General features: G+C 43.0%; 1 protein-coding gene across 1 annotated transcript in view; it reads right to left on the bottom strand.

The window, feature by feature from the left end:
* Positions 1–1,259: 1,259 nt before the first annotated feature.
* Positions 1,260–27,086, bottom strand: part of LOC309543303 (immunoglobulin lambda-1 light chain-like) — a 31,528-nt gene continuing 5,701 nt past the window's right edge. Inside the window, exons 2-5 of the mRNA XM_082242761.1 lie at positions 20,578–20,910; positions 16,727–17,035; positions 4,515–4,607; positions 1,260–1,397 (exon numbers count right to left, since the gene is read on the bottom strand). Coding sequence (XP_082098887.1) covers positions 4,519–4,607; positions 16,727–17,035; positions 20,578–20,910 — 731 coding nt within the window. The 3' untranslated portion in view covers positions 1,260–1,397; positions 4,515–4,518. The remainder of the gene's footprint in view (positions 1,398–4,514; positions 4,608–16,726; positions 17,036–20,577; positions 20,911–27,086) is intronic.

Raw genomic sequence — 27,086 nt, 5'->3', positions numbered from 1 at the left:
TTTTCGGATTGTTAGTATGGTGTTAGTATGGTGTTAGTATGGTGCTTTCGACAACCGATTACGTTTTTTCGGACGACAAAAACTGGATGTGCAGGCTATAAAATTTTTATTGTACGTCAACACAACATCCGATTTTCATTTAAAGCGGTAGTATACCGCTTTTTGACACTTTTACCTACAGGTAAGCCTATAATAAGGCTTACCTGTAGGTACAATTAATATCTCCTAAACCGGCACGCTCTGAAGGTCCGGGGGGACCTTCAGTTTTCCTTGCCGGGAGCTTGCCGAAAAATCACTCCCGCGCGCATGTCGTCATCGCAGCTCCGGCCAATCACAGCACCAGAGCCGCCGAACCCGGAAGAGACGCCGAGGGATCATGGCAGCGCCTGCAGCGATGTCCGGGGGTCCGTGTCGGGGCTTCGTTCTAAGGTAAGTAATACATAATGAGCTAGTATGCGATGCATACTAGCTCATTATGCCTTTGTCTTGCAGGTTTTTTTTTTTTTTTTTTTTTTTTTAATTTTCGGGTGTACAACTGCTTTATTTAGTACAGTTTGCATCTGAAAAAAATCTTAAGAGCAAGACTAGGCATGCTCAGAAACGAACAAACACATACAAAACAATCCAACACATTATTATTATTCAGGATTTCTATAGCGCCAGCAGTTTACGCAGCGCTTTACATGACATCACTTCTGAAGTAGAATTCTGTCGTACGGGAAATTTCGTATGAAAATAACCTCTTCACTTTCCACATCAGACTAGCATTCAACAAAAAACAGATGACAGATCGTTCTATAATCTGATCATTTGTACGAGACTTTAAAGTGTTCCTAAACCCAGGAGCCTGCATTCACTATATCTGGTCTCTCACAATACACAGAACATGGAAATGCAATTATTTTAGTAATTATAAACGGCTAAATACCTTTTCTCATCAGCAGTCTTGTGACTTCTATCAGTGTCAGACACTGGTTAAAGCTTGAAGAAGGAGTTTTAATTCTCCTCTGACTGTCCTATGAGGCTGCAGGACCCTTGACCCTCTGTCTAGACAATGTTGATTGGTCCTGCACTGATCACATGCACTCTCCAAAAAAAAAAAACAATACACACCAAACTATAAACAGTGCTGTTTGCGAATGGACTTTTAAGGTGCTCATGGACTACACATAAAAAATACATATTTATTGACAACTTTTCATTAAAAACACTGTGCTTAACAACCTGGGGTATATAGCCCCCTCTTTATACAGTAGATACCTGGACATGTCATACATAAAATACTTGAAACAACTTTGAGAAACTTTCTCACACAATATATCAAAAGTTGTGTCTTGTTAAAGATATTCTAGGGATCCTGTGTGCCTCAGCGCGTTCCGCGGGATCTGACACGCTTCCTCAGGAGGATGGTGGAGAGCAAAGCATCTGTAAATATGCAAACAAAATAGTGACAGATCATGCAAAACATTTTACATGCATCATGATTTACTTAACGAGTATTAATACCTACAGCACTTTTACATAAAAATCCCATACTGTATGTATTGGCACAGCACTGCTGTGCAATGCATTCCAAAAATGAGAATATGCCCTCAGTGTGCAGTCACTGTGCAAATTGAGGGATTAGCATGGCAATGCCGATTCTTCATCCTTAAATAAATGTTGCTATAGATCAGGCATGTCCAACTTGCGGCCTGCGGGCCGCATGCGGCCCACTGCCCCCTGACAATTTTTTTATTTTTTTTTGCTGGGGAGGAAGGAAGTTGAGTTGGGGGCACGGCCACAGCGGCTTCCAACTAACTGTAGGCAGAGGCTGCCTTGGTGGGGATCATCCACTAGTTGTGTTAAATTAGTGCTGGGGGGGGGGGCGCAGCAGCGCGGAAAGGGCGCAGTGGCGTTTTATTACTTATATACCTTAACTATAGTATATATTTTATATGCGGCCCGAGAAATATTCTCTACACTCAATGTGGCCCAGAGAAGCCAAAAGGTTGGACACCCATGCTATAGATGAACATAGGTTATCAGGTCCTGGGTACTTCAAGTTTCAAGGTCAATGTGGCACTTGGTGGGTGGGTGGGCGAGAAGTATTTTAGAAACTGTGCACCTCTCTACATCTGGAGCACACCGTGGGTATATTTCCACCAGCAAATACATTAGACATTTCAAAATTCTTATGACAGTAATCTATTTAATTTAAGTATAACTAAAGGCAAAACTTGTTTTTTTTGACAGAGCTGAGAGGGATTAGAACACATGTTGAGCTTTCTGAAATTATAAAGAGGGTAACTTTTTGGCACACAACATGTAAGCAAAGTATGCATTGCTGGCATGGCCTCAATTACATGTGTCACAAAGATCCAATAAACAGAAAATGATTGGCTAAACCTCACAAGGGCCTACTTTTTCTTTTATAATGGCTTTTTAAAAGAACAAACTCCATAATATAGAGGTTGGATAAAAAGTTTAGTGCAGCAGTATACTTTTGGTAGTAAAACAGTGCATTTTGTATAGAGATGTACACCTCAGACCAAAAAGAGGGACAAGTAAGGCTGCACAAGGGACAGAAGGATTTGGTCTGAAAAGAGAGAAATTCCCTCCATATGAGCTATTCCCTCCATTGGGAGCTGTGGTGAAATGAATGAAAATTTACAAATTTTGAGTTGTCATAGAATACTAATAGAGGGGATACCTTCCACTGGGGACACTAGTTTTGATGAAAACCAGGGATTCCCTAACTTTGTAGGGTGTTCACTTTCTGTTTAGGCTATGGGACTGGAGGTGAAGGAAAATCTCCCCAGTGGGATATAAATAGCAAAAAAAAAAAATCTGTCTCCCTCACACTTTTTAAAATGAAAAGAAAAGTTTTGCCTTTAAATCTACATTAAACAGTAAAAAAATAAACAAAGTAGTACCCTCTTGTGTGCTTCTAGTGTGAGAGTAGGAAAATGTATACCCTGACTCATGTTTAATCCAGTGAGTCTGTAATTAGGTTAGTGTTAGGTTAGAGTTCAGGGCAGCATGACTCATACAGACAGCTCTCTGCCCCCCCCCCCCAATTCTGGAAAGCTGGAAAACATTCTGGAAGCTGGAGGGCGGAGGTTAGGAGGGCTGTTCTGCATATTAAGGGGTGCTTAGCCATTCCCCAGGAGATGGGCCTGGCAGAGGGCTAAGTGAACCACTAAATAGGAATGAGTCATGCTGGGTCAGGTGAAAGATGGAGATGCAGTGCTGAGGGGACTGTTGGTGGTCCTCCAGAGACCCCTGCCAGGGAGGGGGCTCTACCTTGGGTCGGGGCTCAGGTGCTGGCCTGGAAGGATCCTGACAACAGGAGAAGCTTGGAAAAAGTCTTCCCTAAGAGGCAGCAAGGAGGACAGTGTGAATACTACAGCCCAGAACATGGACTTACAAGGGGAGAGACTTCCACTTGTAGAAGGTCTCTCTGGAAGATAGCAGCACGTTTTTATCTTCCCTACCTTGCCCTAGGAGGTCTCCAGTGAGTCAGTCGGGTAGACTGGAGAAGAGAGTCAGTCGCATAGACTGGGGAAGAAGCAACCAGGTGGGCTGGTGGAAGAGCAGCCAGGTGGGCTAGCATTTCCGATGGCGGTAGAGCTGGAATCAGTGTCTACAAAAGAGTTGGAGGTGCTGCTATTTTCTAAGGGACTGAGAGATCGTAGCCTGTAAAGGGCTGTGGCTGATCTAACAGAGACTGCTAGGTACCAAAGAGGGATTAATCAGAGCTGTACAGACCAAGGAGGAGGAATCCATTGGAATTATACAGGATAAAATAAAATAATCAATCAGAGCTGTAAATAGGGAGAAAGTTGTCCCTGGCTTTGTTACGGTCAAGTTGGGCATCCCATAATTCATATCCCCATCCAAGTTATTACCCCTTGATAAAAATTCAAAACAAAGTTTAAGGACTGTTCAATGTGTTCAGATGAAAGCTGATGTTGTTGTGTTCCTGGCTTTGCAGCAGTGGGGTCACCTGTAACCCCTGTAGGGGTAAAGCTACAAATACAATATGTAGAAAAAGGTGTATATACAATGCTTGCACATACATCCACTGACTCCCCAAAAAAATTCCCGGCTGACAGTTGGTTTGTAAACAAAGGGGTGGGAATCGTAACTGACCAACCATCATGGTCATTGACCAAATATGGTCATGGCATCCCACCCCTCTGTTTACAATCAGCGGACCGACGGAAATTCCCGGTAGACAGCTGAATGTCTGGCCAGTAATGTGTCACTGACTGCTAGGAAGCTGATTGGTTGTTGGCTTCCTAACAACCAGCCTGAGTGAGAAGCTGTCACATTTAGCAGAGGTAATAATAAGGCTCATAAATGTATCACTTCCCCCTGGAGCTGCAGGCTCAGCTTGGCGGACTGGAAAACAAACCATTTAGTTTTCCTGTTTGCTGAAAAGTTCAAACCAAATTCTACTTCAGCACCAAATATCTTTGTGTTTATCCAACGTTATACAACAATATTCATTATGGAATGTTAATTTTTACCTTTCTATTTACACTTGTGGGACAGATATATACAGCATATGCTCAATAATATGAAGGTTGCTGTCAGGACAAATCTCAAACAGATTTCATATCCTAAAAAAAAAAAAAAAAATGATTTTTTTGCTGGCCATACAAAAACTTCCTTCAAAAATTGTTTATTTTAAGAACGTTCGTATTTTCTAATCAGTGGGGGTCAAATCAACGTTCGTTTTCGACCACATTGATGGGAAAACTTGAAAGAGCCGGATAGAAAACTTCTTGGTCAAAGGAATTATCAGACTATGTATGTGGTTTTTGTTCATTTTTTCAAAAATCTAGCAAAATCTAGTGTAACTAAAGGGGAGGGGGGGTGTCCCAAAACTAATATTGACTTTTTTTGCAGATGCTGACAACTGAGTCACTTTTTGGCACTCCTAGGATCTCCAAAGATTAGATCTCCCCATGGTTATTCCCACCTCCTTCCACCTTTTACATAGTAGTAACTAGAATACATAAGATCCCATTATCATCTTTATCGACTAATCCTCCAATAAATATTTACCCTTGAGGTACAACTGCCTGTTTTGTTCTAGGGATCCAGTGTTGGTCTCCCCCCTTTTTTGGGATCCTTATGGGATCAAGTGGGCACCATTTGCCACCCTTTTGGCGAAATACTGTCAACATCAAAAGAAAGCACATATACATATACGGTATTTATACTCTCATTAGTCCTTGCCTTTCCAGTATCTTCTCATGCCTTGTCGGATAAGAAGTGATGTTGTTCTTCACGGCTTCACTTGTCAATAGAAAGTGACCTTTGTGGTGCGTATAACTTATTTGATAATATCTCTTTATGATTATTTCATTCTTTGACTGTATAATGATTTGTTGTTGTATATTTATATCTGTATATATTTACATGTGTACATCTTTTTTTAAATAGACAATAATGAAGTGGTTCCAGTAGACCCCTGAAGAAGGGTACGCTCGAAACGCGTCGGGTCTTCCATGGAACACATGCACTCACGTAACCACTTCATTTTTGACTAATTTTTGTCAGCTGTGATTTCCTTTTTCTTTTATCATGACTTGTTCTTTGTATAAATATGTCTTGTTATAATTTTATTTTATATATTTTTATATAATAAAATTTGATATCTTTTTATGCTGTTGTACCATTATTTGGACGTTAAGGGTGCCCATATAGTCCCACAACCTCAGGGGAATTCTTTTTGACTTGTAATTTGGGATGATGGCCACCTACATCCAGACATTTGCAATTAGACAAACCTTTCTTTACATAGAAGAAGGGAATGGGGCAGCGTACCTTCTCCCTGGAGTCTCTATCCATGTCTACGACTCCCCCTATAATCATATTTCCATGTAAAATTGGCAAATACAGTAAAACCTTGGTTTGAGAGTAACTTGGTTTAAGAGCGCTTTGCAAGACAAGCAAAATTTTCAAATAAATTTTGACTTGATATACAAGCGATGTCTTGATATACAAGTAGCCTCAAGTCACAGCTGAGTATAAAAGAGAAGAGAGGCACCTCTAAGTGTAGCAATATGGTTAAATTTAATGAAGATACAACATTTAGCAACTAACATGGTTGATGATTGGAACAGGCACATCTAAGGATGCAGGCATCAGGGGTAAAGCTGTCCACATAGACCATCCTCCGCACCATCATCTACATCATCCCTTCCATGCTGGCCCTCGCTTTCAGATCGCTTTACTCCAGGGTGGTCTTCCCGGTCAGGATTACAGACTGGCAGCCGGCGGTGCAGAAGATAGTCTATGTGGACAGCTTTACCCCGGAAGCCTGCATAAATGTTGTACCTTCATTAAATGGAACCATATTGCTACACTTAGAGGCGCCTCTCTTCTCTTTGATACTCTGTAGCTCCTGCTGGATTTTGCTTCTAATCCCCTTGTGGAAGCGGCTATTTGTGGATGGACATTTTATGGTTACACAACCTATCACAATGCTATAATCTTTTTATATGGACTATAAACTGAAGGACTTATGAATAAATGGTTGTGGAACGAATCATCTGAGTTTCCATTATTTCTTATGGGAAAATTTGCTTTGATATAAGAGTGCTTTGGATTACAAGCATGTTTCCGGAACGAATTATGCTCGCAATCCAAGGTTTTACTGTACCTACAATGTGTTTTATTTCTTAAAATTCTATACTATTGAGAAGAGGATCTCAATTAGCATGTTTTGTAGTCTTTTGGATTTATTCCTTCATGCAATTTCAACTCCTTCAGCTTTTTTTCCACTATTAATAAAAAAAACTTGCACGAGGCTTCAGTAGGCAACTTTTAAAGACTAAGCACACCTCAAATTATATTTTATCCACCTCAATATACAGTGGGTACGGAAAGTATTCAGACCCCCTTAAATTTTTCACTCTTTGTTATATTGCAGCCATTTGCTAAAATCATTTAGGTTCATTCTTCTTCCTCATGAATGTACACATAGCACCCAGGGCCGCTGATAGGCCAGTACAACTGGCCCTGTTGTACCGGGCCCGGAGTCCTCAGCTCTGCAGGGGGGCCCGGGCAATCTAAAATCTAAAACACAGTGCAGAATAATTTAAAAAAAAAGCCTTTTTGAATTCACAGCATCCCCTCTCCTACTTACTAAACTGGTGTTTTTCCTTTTTCTGGGCCCCTCTGCAATAATGTGCTGGTATGTGTGGGAGGGACTACTTCTTCTGTTTCGGGCGCATGTCTATTCAGTGCCCGCTCTGCATAGGATTCCTGCCTGCAGCCTGTGTAATGCCTTCCCTGCCCTGGCGGAGTGATCTCTCTTCCCCTGCTTATGGTGCTCAGCTCTGCTCCCCACTCGGCCAGGAAGCTGTGTCTGTGAGGAGGCAGAGAGGAAACATCTCAGCCACAGGCAGCCGACATTTCTCTCCAGAAAGCAGGTAACAGCACTGCAGGAAGGAACTGAGAAGAAGAGGTAAGTTAGTGAGGAGAAGAAGAGATTCATGATCGGGAGGCTGCCAGACAGTCACAGTGCAGTGCCTAACACAGCAGAACCAGGGGCGTAACTACAGGGGTTGCAGGGGTTGCAATCGCTACCGGGCCCCATGCTCCAGGGGGCCCGGTAGCAAACCAGTGGGTGAACTTCCAGGATCTCAAGGGTCACACTTGCGACCAGACCCTGGCATTGCACCACTGTGGGGAGGCCCCAAGATTGCAAGAAGGGGGCCCACAAGATTGCAGGAAGGGGGCCCACTGCAGAACTTGTGAAAGAATCCTGCTGCGGGACCGTAATAAAAGGCCATGCAACGAGTGTAAAGAGCCCCAGGATTAGTGGGAAGAGCCCTGGGCTTGAAGGTAAGGGCCAGGGGTCTGGGGGGCCCTTCATGGTTTCTTGCATCAGGGCCCTGAAGGTTCTAGTTACGCCTCTGAGCAGAACATTCAGGTGTGTCTGAACACTGAAGACACATTTTATTTCACACAAAGTCAGGCAGGGCTAAAGATTGAAGGAAAGCCCAGAAAATCCTGATTGTTTCTTTATGTATTTGACTTTGTAAACGTTTACAGGATTGATGTAGCTAAATGTGCTTGCCTCACTGGTATTATTTCCCAAGTCAGCCTAAAGACTTCTATAGTAGAAAAAAAAAGTTATGCTTTCAAATTTGTGCTTTTTAATCAAACTATCTGAGAACAGAAAAGCTTTTTTTTCAGGTTGGAAATAAAATGATCAATAACCATAGCAGTGTGTGTCATTGAAGGCATCCTGTCACTTCTGTCACAAGGGAAAGTTACAGGAGTTCACTATGTAATGAACAGAGGATTCTCTCTGCCAGAGGTGGGAAGCATTGTGACTCTGCCCTAAAAATCTCTGCTTTCACTTTATCTAAAAACTCCGATCCCAGACAGAGAGATGGGGAGAGACAGACTGAGAGGAGAAGAGAGAGATATTTATATAGATGGGGAGAGAGATGGAGAGACAGAGAAAGAAATAGAGAGAGAGAGACTGAGAGGAGAAGAGAGAGATATATATATGGGAGAGAGAGAGAGACTGAGAGGAGAAGAGAGAGATATATAGATGGGAGAGAGAGAGAGACTGAGAGGAGAAGAGAGAGATATATAGATGGGAGAGAGAGAGACTAGGAGGAGAAGAGAGAGATATATAGATGGGAGAGAGAGAGAGACTGAGAGGAGAAGAGAGAGATATATATATGGGAGAGAGAGAGAGACTGAGAGGAGAAGAGAGAGATATATAGATGGGAGAGAGAGAGAGACTGAGAGGAGAAGAGAGAGATATATAGATGGGAGAGAGAGAGACTAGGAGGAGAAGAGAGAGATATATAGATGGGAGAGAGAGAGAGACTGAGAGGAGAAGAGAGAGATATATAGATGGGAGAGAGAGAGAGACTGAGAGGAGAAGAGAGAGATATATAGATGGGAGAGAGAGAGAGACTGAGAGGAGAAGAGAGAGATATATAGATGGGAGAGAGAGAGACTAGGAGGAGAAGAGACAGATATATATATGGGAGAGAGAGAGACTGAGAGGAGAAGAGACAGATATATATATGGGAGAGAGAGAGACTGAGAGGAGAAGAGAGAGATATATAGATGGGAGAGAGAGAGAGAGAGACTGAGAGGAGAAGAGATAGATATATAGATGGGAGAGAGAGAGACTAGGAGGAGAAGAGACAGATATATAGATGGGAGAGAGAGAGAGACTGAGAGGAGAAGAGAGAGATATATATATGGGAGAGAGAGAGACTGAGAGGAGAAGAGAGAGATATATAGATGGGAGAGAGAGAGAGACTGAGAGGAGAAGAGATAGATATATAGATGGGAGAGAGAGAGACTAGGAGGAGAAGAGACAGATATATAGATGGGAGAGAGAGAGAGACTGAGAGGAGAAGAGAGAGATATATATATGGGAGAGAGAGAGACTGAGAGGAGAAGAGAGAGATATATAGATGGGAGAGAGAGAGACTGAGAGGAGAAGAGAGAGATATATAGATGGGAGAGAGAGAGAGACTGAGAGGAGAAGAGATAGATATATAGATGGGAGAGAGAGAGACTAGGAGGAGAAGAGACAGATATATAGATGGGAGAGAGAGAGAGACTGAGAGGAGAAGAGAGAGATATATATATGGGAGAGAGAGAGACTGAGAGGAGAAGAGATAGATATATAGATGGGAGAGAGAGAGAGACTGAGAGGAGAAGAGATAGATATATAGATGGGAGAGAGAGAGACTAGGAGGAGAAGAGACAGATATATAGATGGGAGAGAGAGAGACTGAGAGGAGAAGAGACAGATATATAGATGGGAGAGAGAGAGACTGAGAGGAGAAGAGACAGATATATAGATGGGAGAGAGAGAGACTAGGAGGAGAAGAGACAGATATATAGATGGGAGAGAGAGAGACTGAGAGGAGAAGAGACAGATATATAGATGGGAGAGAGAGAGACTGAGAGGAGAAGAGAGAGATATATAGATGGGAGAGAGAGAGACTGAGAGGAGAAAAGACAGATATATAGATGGGAGAGAGAGGGACTGAGAGGAGAAAAGAGATGGAGAGAGAGACAGAAAGAGAAAGAGAGGGAGAGAAAAAGAGAGATGAAAGGGGAAAGATGGAGAAAACAAGATATAGAGAGAATTAGAGATGGAGGGGCAGACAGAAAGAGAGAGACCAAGAGAAAGAGACAGATAAATATTATAGAGAGAGCGGTGGACAGAGAGAGAGAGATGGAGAAAGAGAGGGAGATGGAGAGAGCAATAGAGAAAGAGAGGGATAAAGAGAGAGAGAGATGAAAGGGGAAAGAGACTGAAAGAGAGAGATAGAGAAAACGAGATAGAGAGAATTACAGATGGAGGGGCAGACAGAAAAAGACAGATTGATAAATATTATATAATATAAGATAAAGATGGAGAGAGAGAGAGAGAGAGAGAGAGAGAGAGAGAGAGAGAGAAAGAGAAATGGAGAAAGAAGCAGAGAGGTAGGCAGAAAGAGAGAGGGGCGGAGAGAGTGAGAAATAAAGAGAGAGAGAAAGAGAGAGAGATAGAGAAAGATAGAGAAAGAAAGAGAAGAAGAGAGACAGAGAGTTAAAGATTATATATCACAAAATAAAGATAGATAGAGAGGGAGAGAGACTGAAATGATAGAGATACAGCAGAGAGAGAGATAGAATGAATATATATCATAGATACAGAAAGAGAAATGGGCGGAGAGGGAAAAAGAGAGAGCAGAAAGATATATGGAGAGAGAGGAAAGGATGAGATACCAAAAAAAAAGAAAGGAACAGAGTGAACGACTGAGGGAGAGAAGAGAGAGACAGAGAACAGAAGAGAGTGCAGAGAGGAGCAGTGAGATGAACTGGAAGATCTATATACAGTATTTGAAGCATCAGCTTTTATCAAGAGAACAGGAACTTGTATAGAAGGCTGTATACGGTGTTAGAAGGCTGTATACGGTGGTAGAAGGCTGTATACGGTGGTAGAAGGCTGTATACGGTGGTAGAAGGCTGTATACGGTGGTAGAAGGCTGTATACGGTGTTAGAAGGCTGTATACGGTGGTAGAAGGCTGTATACGGTCAGAGATGTATAGTAACGAAGTAGAACTACTTAAGTACTGTACTTAAGTACCGAAATGCGGTATCTGTACTTTCCTAGAGTAGAATTTTTTTCTCCTACTTCTACTTTTACTTCACTACATTTTTTCGATGATTTCGATACTTCTACTCAAGTATTTTTTTTTTGTGCTGCATAGTTACTCGTTACTTTTAAAAAAATTACCACTGCCAGAACAGTAGATGGCAGGTTGCATAAAGCTCAAAAAAATGTGTATAATGTCATTTGTAAATCAGCGCATACGAAAATAAAGGCTGTGTATAATAAAAGCTGCTATACCAAATCTTTCCAATAAAAAGAAAATATGAAACAAACAAATAAATGGTGCTACAGCGCTTAAAGTGCATCAAGAAACTACTAACAAACACCGGTTAATCATTTGAATAAATCATTTGAAATAATAAAAACAATATGATGTTCATACTTTTGACTTCTTTCTTTAATAACTACATAACACAGTACTTGTACTTCTACTTTCAGTACTTGAGTAGAAATTTTTTTTCAAAACTACTGGTACTTTTTACTTTTAGTACTTAAGTAGCAAATTTTTTGAAAAAACTACTTGCAATACTTAAGTAAAAAAAATGTTGAATACTTTAGTACTTCTACTTAAGTAACTTTTTCTGCGAGCACTTCCACTTCTACTCAAGTAATTTTTTGATCGAGCACTTGTACTTTTACTCAAGTAGAAATTTCAAGTACTTTATACAAGTCTGTATACGGTGTTAGAAGGCTGTATACGGTGGTAGAAGGCTGTATACGGTGTTAGAAGGCTGTATACGGTGGTAGAAGGCTGTATACGGTGTTAGAAGGCTGTATACGGTGGTAGAAGGCTGTATACGGTGGCACCCGCAGCTCCTCAGGTGCAGAAATTTTATGCCCAGCTTATTTTTAGCCTCCATGTATATGAGGCCTGAGTTCCCATCACCACCGGGGTAGGGATAGCAGTGGCGGCAATTTATTTCAGAGCCACCACAGTGCTATTTCAAAACAGTTAGCTTAGCCCCAGCATTTTCTGTGTGCCCCCCTTTGAATTTAGTACTAGAATCACCGACTGTCTGTGAAAGCCAGGATTTAGTCCTGGTTCACATTAGTACGATATCAGACATCGCATATGATTTGGAGCGCACTGCTCTGCAAATCACATGCGATGTCTGTGCGATGCAAATTCAGCCATACAGATTGTATGGCTGAATTTGCATCGCATTCGAACACAACTCGCACAGGACCCTTCTTTTTTGGTCCGCAGCAGAATCGGATCGCATGGTGGTTCACACCTATGCGATTCATGTTCGAACTGACAGTTCGCACTGCGATATGCAAACTGATCTGGAGGTGTTGTTAACCCTGTATTGACACCCCCAACAATTCGCATATGGCAGTGTGAACTGCTTGTGATTTGAATGTGATGCGGGAACCTGCAGTGGATTCACAGGGTTCCCGCATTGCATTTATGTGAACCGGCACTTAACACTAAACCCAGAAGCTGAAAAAATATTTTCCTGTGCTACACAGCATTCCATAGGAGTGCCTGTAGCAGACCACTGTGTGTCACTCCCAGCTTCTGTAGCCTCCTGGGATCTGTGAAGATTTTACATGAATAACTAAAAGCTCATAAGAAGCTGATCATTGTAAGCCCCCTCTCAGTGGTAAATGGTTTCTCTCATCTCTGTAAACTGATACATCTCCAGGAGAGCTTGTTCTTTTGAAAGACAAAAGACTTACTAGCTAGATCACCATATAAAAATTAAGGAAAGAGAGTCTAAAAAAGAAAACTAATGCAATGCAATATACTAAATGTCTGCTTTTGGGTTTAGGACTGCTTTAAATATACAGTATCTCACAGAACTGAGTACATCCCTCACATTTTTGTAAATATTTTATTCTATCTTTTCATGTGACAACACTGAAGAAATGACACTTTGCTACAATGTAAAGTAGTGAGTGTACAGCTTGTATAACAGTGTAAATTTGCTGTCCCCTCAAAATAACACACAGCCATTAATGTCTAAACCGCTGGCAACAAAAGTGAGTACACCCCTAAGTGAAAATGCCCAAATTGGGCCCAATTAGCCATTTTCCCTCCCCGGTGTCATGTGACTCGTTACAAGGTCTCAGGTGTGAATGGGGAACAAAACTTTACAATCACTTTAAAGTCCCTTCTATTGCACTCAGCCTACTCCAAATCTCCAACTTTCTTCTGCAGTGCTCCGTCTTCCTGATACAGGGAAAGTGGAAAGCAGAGCTTCTGGAGCTCACAGAGGACATTACAAGGAGGCAGAAAACCACTATTTCAGGAAAAATAGATTATAGGGCCAGTAAGCAGTGGATATCTATGATTTTTATTTTTGAGCAACCATGAGTGTTTTTGAGCTGATAGTATCTTAAGACACTGGGCTCCATCCCTGAAACCTATCTACCGCTTTAAGAGCAGTGTTAAAAAAGCTCATAGCATTTTTCAAAAAATGTTTTGCCATTCAGCAAAAAATGCTTGTAAACTATTTATTTCATAGAGCTATCCTGAGATAAAAGAGGTCTGTTCCCCTCTGAACTCAGTATTCCTTTTAGATAATCAAACCTATAACTGGCTGGAGGAAGATAAATATCACTTAAAGACAAAACTGCACTTTGTTTCCAGGCGGGGTCTAGGGAGGGGCCAGGGGCGGGGTCTGGGGAGGGGCAAGGGGTGGGGCTTAAGGGCCCCCATCAGGTAGGCTGTACGGGGCCCCATGATTTCTATCAGCGGCCCTGATAGCACCCCATACTGTCAGAAAAACACAGAATTGTTGACATTGTTGCAGATTTATTAAAGAAAAACTGAAATATCACATGGTCCTAAGTATTCAGACCCTTTGCTCAGTATTTAGTAGAAGCCCCCTTTTCATCTAATACAGCCAGGAGTCTTTTTGGGAAAGATGCAACAAGTCTTTCACACCTGGATTTGGGGATCCTCTGCCATTCCTCCTTGCAGATCCTCTCCAGTTCTGTCAGGTTGGATGGTAAACGTTGGTGGACAGCCATTTTTAGGTCTCTCCAGAGATGCTCAATTGGGTTTAAGTCAGGGCTCTGGCTGGGCCATTCAAGAACAGTCACTGAGTTGTTGTGAAGCCACTCCTTCGTTAATTTAGCTGTGTGCTTAGGGTCATTGTCTTGTTGGAAGGTAAACCTTCGGCCCAGTCTGAGGTCCAGAGCACTCTGGAGAAGGTTTTTGTCCAGGATATCCCTGTACTTGGCCGCATTCATCTTTCCCTCGATTGCAACCAGTCGTCCTGTCCCTGCAGCTGAAAAACACCCCCACAGCATGATGCTGCCACCACCATGCTTCACTGTTGGGACTGTATTGGACAGGTAATGAGCAGTGCCTGGTTTTCTCCACACATACCACTTAGAATTAAGGCCAAAAAGTTCTATTTTGGTCTCATCAGACCAGAGAATCTTATTTCACACCATCTTGGAGTCCTTCAGGTGTTTTTTAGCAAACTCCATGCGGGCTTTCATGTGTCTTACACTGAGGAGAGGCTTCCGTCGGGCCACTCTGCCATAAAGCCCCGACTGGTGGAGGGCTGCAGTGATGGTTGACTTTCTACAACTTTCTCCCATCTCCTGACTGCATCTCTGGAGCTCAGCCACAGTGATCTTTGGGTTCTTCTTTACCTCTCTCACCAAGGCTCTTCTCCCCCGATAGCTCAGTTTGGCCGGACGGCCATCTCTAGGAAGGGTTCTGGTCATCCCAAACATCTTCCATTTGAGGATTATGGAGGCCACTGTGCTCTTAGGAACCTTAAGTGCAGCAGAAATCTTTTTGTAACCTTGGCCAGATCTGTGCCTTGCCACAATTCTGTCTCTGAGCTCTTCAGGCAGTTCCTTTGACCTCATGATTCTCATTTGCTCTGACATGCATTGTGATCTGGAAGGTCTTATATAGACAGGTGTGTGGCTTTCCTAATCAAGTCCAATCAGTATAATCAAACACAGCTGGACTCAAATGAAGGTGTAGAACCATCTCAAGGATGATCAGAAGAAATGGAAAGCACCTGAGTTAAATATATGAGTGTCACAGCAAAGGGTCTGAATACTTAGGACCATGTGATATTTCAGTTTTTCTTTTTTAATAAATCTGCAACAATGTCAACAATTCTGTGTTTTTCTGTCAGTATGTGGTGCTATGTGTACATTCATGAGGAAGAAGAATGAACTTAAATGATTTTAGCAAATGGCTGCAATATAACAAAGAGTGAAAAATTTAAGGGGGTCTGAATACTTTCCGTACCCACTGTATATATGTATGTTTCTTCCTTTCCATAAAAGTGTGGTAAAAAATGAGACCTTGGGGTTGGAGTTTTTTGTATTGTATTTACACAGAGGAAAAAAAATGGTTATTAAATACCCCCAAAAGAAAGTTTCATCTGTCCTAAAAATAATTAAAAAAATAAATAAAAATCAGTTGGGTACAATGTTGAATGACCAAGTAATTATCAAACTATCACAACACTGACAACTGAAAGCTGGCCTGGATAGTCCTAATTTTTAAGAAAACAAAAAAATTAAAAAATAGCTAGCAGTCCTAATCAGGAGTTTTTTGGTTAAGCAAAGAACACAAACACATAGTGCGGGGCAATAGAGTTTATGAATGAGGTGGAGGAAACAAACTTGTTTTCTCCAAAGCTTAATAAGATCTGCTCAGGGTCCTGATGCTCAGAGAGTTTGTGGAGCTTTAGGTTGGATGAAGCCTCCACTCTTAGGTCCACATCCTGCCTGGTAGCCAGACCTCAATATTAGTCCCTGCTGCTGGATACCGCTGCTGCGTGCTGACAGAACACTAAAAAAGGTACACGTGCTGCTGAAAGGTTTTGGGGGCACCTTGTTAGTTAGGAACTACTGTAACATTAGTTTAGGGAGCAGTGGCGGCTGGTCATATCCATGCGTCCGGCCCCCTAATCTACATGTGGGGCACTGGAAACATTTTCAATGGGGCTTTTTTTTTTCTTCAACCATGTGATTAGAGCCAGAGGCTCTCACAGGCTAAAAAAAAGGGTGGGCTCGGGGCGCAGAGCAGTGCGCCCCGAGCCCACCCAGTTGTGTGACAATAGCGAATAAAAATTCGCTATTGTCACACGGATCCTCCTCTTGTCCAATCAGGAAGCGGGTTTTGAGACCCGTTTCCCGATTGGCTGAAAGGAGAAGTCATGCCATTGGGCATGGAGGAGGAGGGAGGAGACGCAGAGGACGGGGAAGAAGCAGAAGCCACTGCTGCCTACTGCTGCATCCAGGTAGGGTGAATAAGTGGGGGGGGGGGTCCTGCCTGCCCTGTCCGTCCTGTCCTCTCCTCTACTGTCTCGCTGTGGTCCGGGGAGGGGGGGGTGTGCGGCCTGGTGTGGTCCGGGGTGGTATGGCGCGGTTGGTCTGCCGCCCCCCCCCCCCCGGCCCATGGAGCACCAGCCGCCACTGTTAGGGAGTAACTCGGAAGAGCAGATGTTTTGTTTGTTTTATTCTACAGGATTGGTCTACAAAGTCCTCCTGAAACTGTATTTGTTTACCACTCTGAGGATCTAGGCCCAGAATCTCTTTAGTATTCATGTTATTTACTACTTTTTTTTTCATTTTTATTATTAAAGGCTTACCCCTTGTACCTTTTTCTGGAATCCTCCATTGGACCTGGATAGGAGAAGAGTTGCACCAAACTTCACAGGTCACATTATCTCCATAGTTCCATGAGTGACTTGATAGTGAGAGCAGGTTTACACAAGTCCAGTTTCCATCATGGTCTTCCCTACAGATCATTTTACCTTTGTGACATATTCCAGAGACATCCCAGGTCCATTGAGTGATGTTACAACTCACATTTACTGCACAGGCCAGCTGGATGGTGTTAGAAGGAGGAAGCAGTGAAGGAGCCACCAGTGTCACAGGGCTGCTGGACCCAGGGCTAGCTAAAGGGAGAAGGAGTTAAAGTCAATTATTCCAGTAAGATCCTGTACAGCTGAAGGATTATTTCTAAAACAAATGTAAATTTCTTTGTTTGAGAACAAATACAACTATTTAATGGCCATGCCTAAAAACTGAATGTCACCAGTAGAATATACTGTACAAGATTTTTGCTTTAAATCATAACTCTAGGCATATTGCTAAATACCCTGTTGAAAAACATATTTATGTACTTGTTTATTTTCTTCTAATAAAACGTTTTTCTGTTCAGACCCCTGCCAGACATCAATGCCAGGTCCTGACCATTTACTTGTCTCTAATGCAATCAAAGCAGCATAGAACAGAGTAAACTGTGATTGGATAGTGAAGGAGTCTCAGCTTACATAGGAGATCTTTTCTATGCTCTCTTCTCTAATCAACAAACTCCATTTCTGAGATTTAAGCCTCATACACACGCAACGATTGTTGGCCTTGAATTTTTGGCCAACGTCCGATTGGCCGATTGTCGGCTTGTTAGTATGATGCTTCCGACCACCGACTGCGACTTTTCGGCCGAACAAAATCTGGTGTGTAAACAGAACATGACATCACTACTGAAGTTGGTTTTTGTTGGCCGATAAAATTCGTGTGCAGTCTAGAGCAACCAACAGAACAACCAACACAACAACACTGGACAAAAGACGGCCGATCGGTCGGCCAACAATCGTTGCGTGTGTATTGTAGAATGCAGTGATTTCTGCTATACAGGGGGGTCACAGGAAGCTAGTATAATAGTACATTTGGGTACTTTGGTAACTATCTAAAGATTAATTCCACCTTTGCTTTAAAAAAATTGAGATTAATTCCCAACACCTTTTTTGCTGCACTTATCTAGTGTTTCAGTCATCTTCCCCCAACCACATCTACCTGTGTACTGAGCTGTACACTTTTAACTACTTTACGACCACCCACTGCAGTTATATTGCGGCAGGCAGCCGCTCCTACCCAAACCGCCGTAGCTATACGTCGGTCACGCGCAGGCAGCTAGGGGGCGTGCTCCTGCCTCCGCTTGTCAGCGGGGAAGCCGATGCAAGGGGCATGCGGCTCCGATTGCCACCTGACACCCGCGATCGCTCCCGGCTGAGAGAGAAGGACGGTTGGCTGTTTACACAGCTGACCATTCTTCTCCCTGGAATGATTACAGAGTGCCTGTGAACCTTGTATGTAGGATTGCGAAACTTCAAAACATTTCTAAAACATCTAGTCTCTTTGGATAGACAGCTCAGGACGGACCACCCAAGGTTAACTGTTACAATAGTTTTTTGATGATTTAGTCATTATCTGCACATGGCAAAAAAACAGATGGGGCCATTCCCTGAACCTCTTAAGGCCAGGCCTCATTTGACAGTCTTAAGTGGGCTATAGGATATATCGTAATTCTGGTACATTTTCTGGAGACCCATGTTGTCTCCCCCTTTCTGGAGTGTACATAATGGAATTTAAGCACGACATACCTATGCCTATAAAAAAAAGAAGTTTATAAAGAAATAGAGGATAGTATCTTGTTCTCTATTTTGCTTTGGGACTTTGCAATTCTTTTTTTCTTTTTTTATAATTTCTTTATTTAGCAAAAGGTTGTGATACAAACAGGAACAAGGGCACAGCAGGTAAAAATGAAACAGTACAAACTTACAATAGCGCCAAAGGTAGTGTCCCACAGAATGTTACAATAACAGTAAAAAGAGTGCATCCGATCAAAACAGGAAGGCGGGAGTAATGGCTGCATGGCAGCGCGTAGTAAACAAATATTCCCAATGTTACAAGGATAAACAGTCCGAGCAACGAGCAAACAACCTCATTTATATGGTATATATGGGTGTCAGGTACCAGAACAGTACAGACAGACGAGTTCCTATTCAGAACAAGAACAGGGAGCAAAACTCCAAACCATGGAGTCAGTCAAGGCATGAACGAGTAGTAGGGGGGGGGGGGCAGATAGGGAAGGCCCCAGTAGTGGAGAAAAAGCGCAGATTTGCACAGATGGGAAAACAAAGGTGGGGAAAGGAGAAACACAGAAGGAAGAAGAAGGAACAGAGGAAGGGAGGAAGGGGGCATGGAAGAAGTAGAGAGAGTAGGCAAGAGCCGGGACCCCAGACCCGCGCCCCTGCCGCCCTTGCTTTATAGCCAGGGCCACGGAGCTCCTGCAGATAGGCGTCCGTACAGGTGAAGTAGTCCCATGGTCCCCGCTTGTCCTGAAAAGCTTGTTCCCGATTGTATAAGGTGGCCGATAAGTCCTCCATGTCCCAAAGCTCCTTAACCTTGGAAAACCACAGAAACCTTGTGGGTGCAGCAGTCGATCTCCAGCAGAGGGGTATGCATGATTTGGCAGCATTCAAAAGCTGAATAGTCAGAGAGGCCTTGTACTTTTTAACAGGCTGTTGGGTGAGATGCAGCAGGCATGCCGCATGTCCACCACGTCAACGTTAGTGAGCTGTTTGATAACGTCAGTGACTGTTTGTCAAAAAGGTTTAACCAACGGGCATTCCCAAAAAATATGGAACATTGTCCCCGTGGCGGTGTTACAACTCCAGCATTTGTCTGATACCAGAGGGAAAAAACGATGCAATAGAGAGGGCATCCTGTACCATTGCGTGAGAATCTTGTATCCCGTCTCCTGAATCTTGGTGGCTTTAGAGGATTTTTGTGCAAAAAGAAGAATCTTGTCCTTTTGGGCGTTCGTGAAAGACGTATGTAGGTCAGCCTCCCAATGAGCGAGGAAGGGAGGGGAAAAGTCAGCGGGGGGGGGGGGGGGACGGGACTGTTCAGCGGCGCATAGACGACAGAAAGAGTGTGCCGCGATGGTTCCCATCTGTGACAGATCCGCTCTATGGCATTCAGTGGGCGAGAGATACCAAGGAGGCGGAGGACCCCCCCAAGGAAGTACTGAAGCTGGAGACCACTCCAAAAATCCAGCGGAGGGTCCACTGGCCCAGACAGTGCCCCCGTGAAGAGGCCACTGTTATCTCCCAGAAAGTCCATGAAGTGGACACGGCTCACGGCAGTCAGTTCACGGAACCTACTGCCTGGGAGGGAAATCCGGGTGGCCCACCACAGGCACAATCGGCGAAGGGCACGGGGAAACCACAGAGTGCAGAAGTGTGTCCCTGACAACAGAGAGTGGACTTTGTAATTCTTATGGTTACTCTACTCTTTCACAATTGTACCTCCAACTTCTGCAACACAGGTATTACCTACCTGTCACCCCACTCTCATCTGTGTTTTTCCAAATTGTTAAAGAACAATACCAAAGATAAAATCTGCTTTAAAAGTATGCAGTCTGCTTAGGCCTCTATTACAGGTAAAACCTCCACTACTTTTCGGTAAGGATATAGGACATGGTTTGGATAGAATGAGTCTACAAAAATATATATTTAGCTGTATCCTTCAATGTTTATAGGGTGGAAAGCTTAAAACTGAGTGACCCAGAGAATATAAAAAAAAACCCACAAAATTTATATGTAGCAAAACCTGGATTAAGTAAATCAAAAAGAGAAAAGAAATGTGTTACCTCCAGTAATAAGAGCTGTTCCATTGCCAAAAATAAAATTATTTTTCTGCATGATTGTACAGTAATATACTCCATAGTCTAGTATACTTATATTCTGTATTTGTAGAACAGGGTTGGTGTCCCCCTGCTTACATTTGTACTTCTCAGAAGAATTGCCTGGTCTGCAGAACACAACTTTTTCCAGCTTTTCAGGGACCCGCCAAGTCCTCCGAAACCAGTACAACATTCTAGTTCCAATTAGTGAGTCACTGCTGACCAAACATGAAATATTAATCGAGCCTCCAGAAGGAGCATATGTCAATATGTGAGGATGACATAGTTTGATAGCTACTCCTGTAAAATAAAATAAATGAACTGTATATCAGTCAATATGACTTAATTCCTAGTTAAAAATAAATTGTTTGTTTATATTTTCTATATAATGGTCAGGACTAAAAAAAAAAAAAAAAAAAAAAAAAAGAATAAACATTTTTTGAAGTCAGGTAAATATGAAATATTCCATGAAAAAAAAAAAAAAAAAACATTTTGTAGCCTTATATTAAACAGGTAGGTAAAAAAAAAAAAAAAACTAAAAAGCTTCTTTTGACATGTGTTTCCTTTATTTACTTTGTACTTGTAAGAAAAAGCCCTTTCTTTACAGAGCTCCAAGAGCTCATGCAGAAATTTACACACACAAGTCAAGGAGTCAGAGCAGAGACCCATCTCTTAATGGGCAGCTCTTTCAGACAGAGAAATTGAGCCTAAAGGCAGGCAGATTCTATTGTACTTTTCTTTAGATAAGTCCTAATCCTGATATATTAAAGCCCTACTCAGGCATAACTACGTAGAATTGTAATGGGTACGTGAGTGACACTTCCTCTTCATTGGTTGTCAAGCAAGGGTCACATGAGATGCCTACCTCGGTGTGGGTTCTTCTGGGCTATGCTGGGTACTTTGAACAGGGTCACCCTGTACACACGTATCGATCGTCGGCCGAACGATCGGCCGTCTTTTGTCCAGGGCTGTCGTGTCTGTTGAAAACTGCAAAAGACAGCACATGAATTTTGTCGGCCAACAACAGCCGACTGCAGAAGTGATGTCATGCGATGGTTAACTTTCCTTGTCTTTTTTCTTTTCTGAGCATGCCCAGTCTTGCAAATCTGCTGTCTGTCGGCCGAAATCTGTACTGACTGGCGAACAATCGGCCGTTCTGGTGTTGGCCAACAAAAATTTTAATGCTTGCATGACAGATTCTGTTCGGCCGAAAATGCGCTGTCGGCAGCATCATACTAACAAGCCTACAATCGGCCGATCGGTCGTCGGCCGAATATTTACGGCCGACAATCGGTACGTGTGTACGGGGCTTTACACATGGGTTACATTTACTTCGACAGACGCCTGATCTCTATTAAATTTGCTCATGTAATATACACCACCATGGTTATTGATCCAAGAAATAAAGGGAGTGTTTGTGATAGATATTCAATTTCAAAAGGTACTGACATCCCTAATTGTAATCATTTGAATAGTGGGAGTCACCCCAAAAAGGAAAGGAGGACAGACCCAGGTGACAGAGCCTGTCGACCAAAGATGCAGTAGGAGAAATATCTCCAAGAAGACAGAACAGAATAGAATTGAATGAAAAATTGTGAGGGCTAAATGGGATTTTTAAGATCTCTACCGTACCGTACCGTACTATTTCATGTAAAATGACACATACCCAAAAGAATATAAAATATATAGAATTTATTTATACAAAGTTTAAAAACACCATACACATAACACGGAAGACATCATAAGATACAAAAAATACACAAAATATACATTATTGGAGATATTTCTCCTACTGCATCTTTGGTCGACAGGCTCTGTCACCTGGGTCTGTCCTTCTTTCCTTTTTGGGGTGACTCCCACTATTCAAATGATGGTTATTGATGTATTTAGGAGGGACCTGCAGAACCAATGCCCTCTCCAGCGTATCACAGCTATCTCACTCCCAATAATGATATGGAGCCCCACCTGCATCTAGCACTAATTCCATGCATGCACTTCACTTGAACCTTCCCCTTCCATACCTGTGTGGTACTAATCTTACTAAGGGAGACAGACCTGCTCATGGAGAAAGTACCGACAACAATGCCTCCTGCAAGAAGCTATCCTACCTGTCACATGTACATGCTTATGACAGGCTGCTAGAGAACCCTTTGTTACCCTTGGTAACCACTTGTATCTTCACACTGTATTAACTCTTATACTGATGTCTTCATACCCAAATAAGCTTTATCTGGCCCGAGCTGTAGACTATGTGTTGGTTACTTGCATTACACCCCTTTAGTAAATTCAGAGCAGGCAAAGGCAAAGTTTCAAAGCTTTACTGAGAAAAATAATATAGCGCTACCCTGGTAGGACATGCTGGTGAATAGGGATCTCCCATCCTGCACAGCCAGGCACACTGAATTACCACAATACACTCAAGGCAGGAAACAGTGCAGCAACTTTGTTTTGTTTTTGTATATTAGGGGTATTAAACTTGGATGGGGATAGGGGTATTATGGAATGCCCACTTGACTTCAAGAACAGTTCTGCACAGACAACTTTCCTATATACAACTATATACACTCATCTTCCTCCAGTACATCACTTGCTTACAGAACACTCAGGCCCAGCTGGAACACTGTTTAAGTGGGGTCTGACAAGGTACTCAGTCAGACCCAGTAAAGCCCTTTACAGGCAGGGGCCGTGGGCCCCTTTGGTGTGTAGAAAAGGTCTCAGTGTCAAGCTACCTTTCTCTTGTTGCTACTGACCCCTCTTCAGGCGCTGCCAGACCACCTGGCTGTAGCTGCCCCTTTCCCTAGCCTTTCTGGCTAGTCATCCACAGTCCTTCCAGACTAACTCTACAACCATCCTAGACTGCCACCTCAGTCTTCTGATGCTGTCTCTCAGTCCTCCCCAACTGTTTCACTCACCAGCCACCCGGCTGTCTTCTCCTGGAAATCTCCCAGACGTGCTTGCTGGCTCCTGAGGTCTTCACACCTGCTCCTGTGCCACTGGACAGGACTACTCTATGTGTTGTAAGAGGGTCTCTCCTGCATTGGAACCCCCCCCCCTGACTAGGGGGCACCCTCAAGAGCCTCCGACAGCCTCAGCACCCCATCTCTACAATTCCACCAAACTCTCAAGCCCCTGCTGGGCTGATCCTGAGTATTTATGAGGTGCCTGTCCCCTTCCAGTCCTTCTGAGGATTGGCTGGGATCCTCATGAATACTCCAGACAGCTCCTCCTAGACCCCTCCCAACTGTTTCTGGAATCTTCTCTATGTTTGCAGCAAACAGGGGGAGTCACCAGAGATTCTGCTGAGTCATCCAGCCTCCCTAAGTCACTCAAATCCTGGCTCAGAATAAACCCATGCTTGGCTGCCAGCCAAGCCAAATTTACCTACACAAAACAACGATGTACAACTTACCTTCTAGCACACTAGAGGGTGCTACAATAAATTAACACAAAAGTTCAACATAAAGTGGAGACTTTTCCTAACATTCCTAATCCCTAAGTTCAGGCATGCGGCTGCCCCAGCATACCTGCATAGGAAAGAGTCCATTCTTGGCAGAGTCCATGGATGGTGTGTTCAGGGAGGACTGCAAGTCCAAACCAATCTCCCTAAATAACAGGAACTCCAAAACCTGCATGGCACTGGCAATCCAGACTCGGGCAACGGCAAAAAGCACTTCCCACACAATTCTCTCCCTCTTTCCTCTCTGGGTCCATGCCTTTGTCCCTTTTTATAGCACACAGGACCAAAGAGTTTGGACCCAAGAAAGATCCACCAAACAAAACCCGGGAACATAATTAACACTAGTCTTTTCGGCTGGGGCAGCGTTAAACTCCACCTGCCTACAGGCCAGCCACCCCTAGCTACTGCAGGACACATTGGTGACTTCGAGGTCAATGGGAGGAACCCCAAAGCCAGTGGGTGACACCTTACACATACCTAGAGAGTGTGGGAAGGATTGGTGCCAGTTCTGCTACACAGTGAAGTTTCTGTAGATGCCACGCAGGTACCGTGGGTATATTGCTGCTTTTTTTTTACAGGTTAGTGTTTTTAACATTTTTAAACCCCCAGTTAAACCCTTTACCTACTCTTTATCCTGGTGACTTTTGTCACTAAGACGAATGTAAGGAAAAGTTCTAAATTTTGACATTAGGGCAAAAAGTAAGAGGAATAATACAATGGGGATAGATGTTTTGGTGACAACTGTTAACAACATTTTTCTCACTTTCGAAGAACTTCTCCTGATAAATATATGACAAAAGTGTGTGTTCCTTCAAAGGAGCTAATCCGTGATGAAGGTATAGTGTATGTAGACCTTGTTCTGGTTCTAGGTTACTACATCAATGATCAAAACACAAAGAATGTTTATCAAATATATCTCAGTGAATTCCCCATATTCAATGAGGTAAATAGCAGCACTATCTAAACAATATCTGCCTAGTGACCCTGCTGTGAGTGAACCTACTAAAAGATGAAAGAAAAGATCTTGACAGTCCAGAGCCATCTCTACAGAGCCTGAAGGATCGCAGACCGGAATGGTACAGTACACCTTTGATAGTCTATTCTATAACATTTTTTACGCATGTAAGTACAATTTTAATTTTAATAAAGCATTCCTTTACAATACTACACTATTGGGGACATCATCTTTATTTTCACATGGCATGGGAGTAAGCATACAACACGTGGGTAAGACGCTCTTATAAAGGGACCAGCACCCTATTACCCTGAAGATCAGTGGCGGCTGGTGAATGAAAATTTGGGGGAGGGGGGGGGGCAATCAAATCTACCACCCCTTCCTCCGGCCATACGTCTCCTCTCTCTTCCTGGCCAATGACAAGTAAAATCGCTTTTCTTTTCAGCCAATCAGGAAAGGGTCTCATGATCTGCTTCCTGATTGGCTGGGAGGCAAATCAGTGTGATAATGGCAAATATTTATTCGCTATTGTCATACAACTAGGTGGGCTCAGGGCTATTGTCATACAACTAGGTGGGCTCAGGGCGCAGTGCTCTGCGCCCGAGCCCACCCTTTTTTGAAGCCTATTAGAGCCTCTGGCTCTAATCACGTGCATCAAAAAAAAAAAAATCTCCTATTGGAATCCATGTGTCCGGCGCCCTGCATGTAGATTAGGGGGCCGGATGCATGGATGGGGGGGCGGCGCCCTTGCGCCCCTAATGAACGGGCTGCCACTGCTGAAGATATACCCGACAGGATACAAGCATCCTAGTGAGTGGGAGGCCACACTACAAAAACCTGGTACATGATATTAGCTGTAGAGAGTCAAGATGTATGTGATTTTACATGCCATTAAGGAAGCAGGCTAAGAAATGTGCTGTGCTCAAACGACAGGTCCCACAGTGTTTAAGAATTGATTCTCGGCTTTTGAAAAGTGATCTGGATTTTGTATAACTCAATAAAAATATATTGCATTGAAAAGTGATCTGGAGATTGCCCATGGTGGAGTGATTAACCTCAGGGTTAAAAGCATATTTGCCAAACATGAGAGTGTGAGGCAAATCCATTTGGTGAGTGCATACCTTAAGGGGAAGTTGTGGCACGGTTAACACGAGGTGTGGTGTGAAAATCGCATGACATAATAGAAGATATTTCCAGAAACACATCTTTTCTTGGACTTTTATTTGAACATTTTTTATTGTGATTCAGGTTTTCTTTACATCTAACACTGGTTGTTCCTACTATCATTTATATTTTGGTGCAGCGAAAATTAGCCCATTAGATTTAATATAAGATATTGAGGTACCTCATCCCTAGTCAAATTCGAAAAGATAGCAAGATGTGGGGCAAAGGTTGGGATTTTTAGGGTACCGTTATATAACCAATAAGAGAGATGTATCTACAAAACATCTAAAAAGTGTATAATTTTATTAATCACATAGAGTCAAAAAGAATAGGGGTACAAATACAAAGACATTACTGTTACAAGATAATATGAAACATCATCATGGTAACAACATAATTGATAAAATATCATCAGAGATAATTTCCTTGAAATTGTGGACAGGACTAGTCAGAGGTCACGGTCAGTCTGGATGTGCCAGGACTGGTGTGTGTCCCTCTAATGGGTCCGATTTCCACTACCCGACATGTTTCGCGGTATATACCGCTTCTTCAGGGGTACAAGGGGTGTAACTTGGTAAAAAGCCAATGAGTATACAGGAAGGATAATCTACACTGGCATGTAGGCCAAGGCATATATATGAAACTCCCAGTGGTGGGACTGATGGTTCATAGCAAACGGAGCATAGGCGTCGGTCGTCAAAATACTGTCCCCCGGGCAGGCAAGGATGACCAAAAGGCAGAAAAGCCAAACTCTATGCCAGGGCTTGTGTGATGGTCAGACGATGGAGAAGGGGTGGAAAGAACATATGATCAGAAGAGCACAGAAATGATATCGCACATCAAGCGAGACATCAGATTTCAATCTCCGGATAAACTGGTACCGCTCGTTTAGTGATCCAT

The sequence above is a fragment of the Pelophylax lessonae genome (assembly GCF_965119305.1).
Source record: "Pelophylax lessonae genome assembly, chromosome: 13".
NCBI lineage: Eukaryota > Metazoa > Chordata > Amphibia > Anura > Ranidae > Pelophylax > Pelophylax lessonae.
The sequence above is the reverse complement of the archived record's forward strand: the minus strand, read 5'-3'. Positions and strand labels throughout refer to the sequence as shown.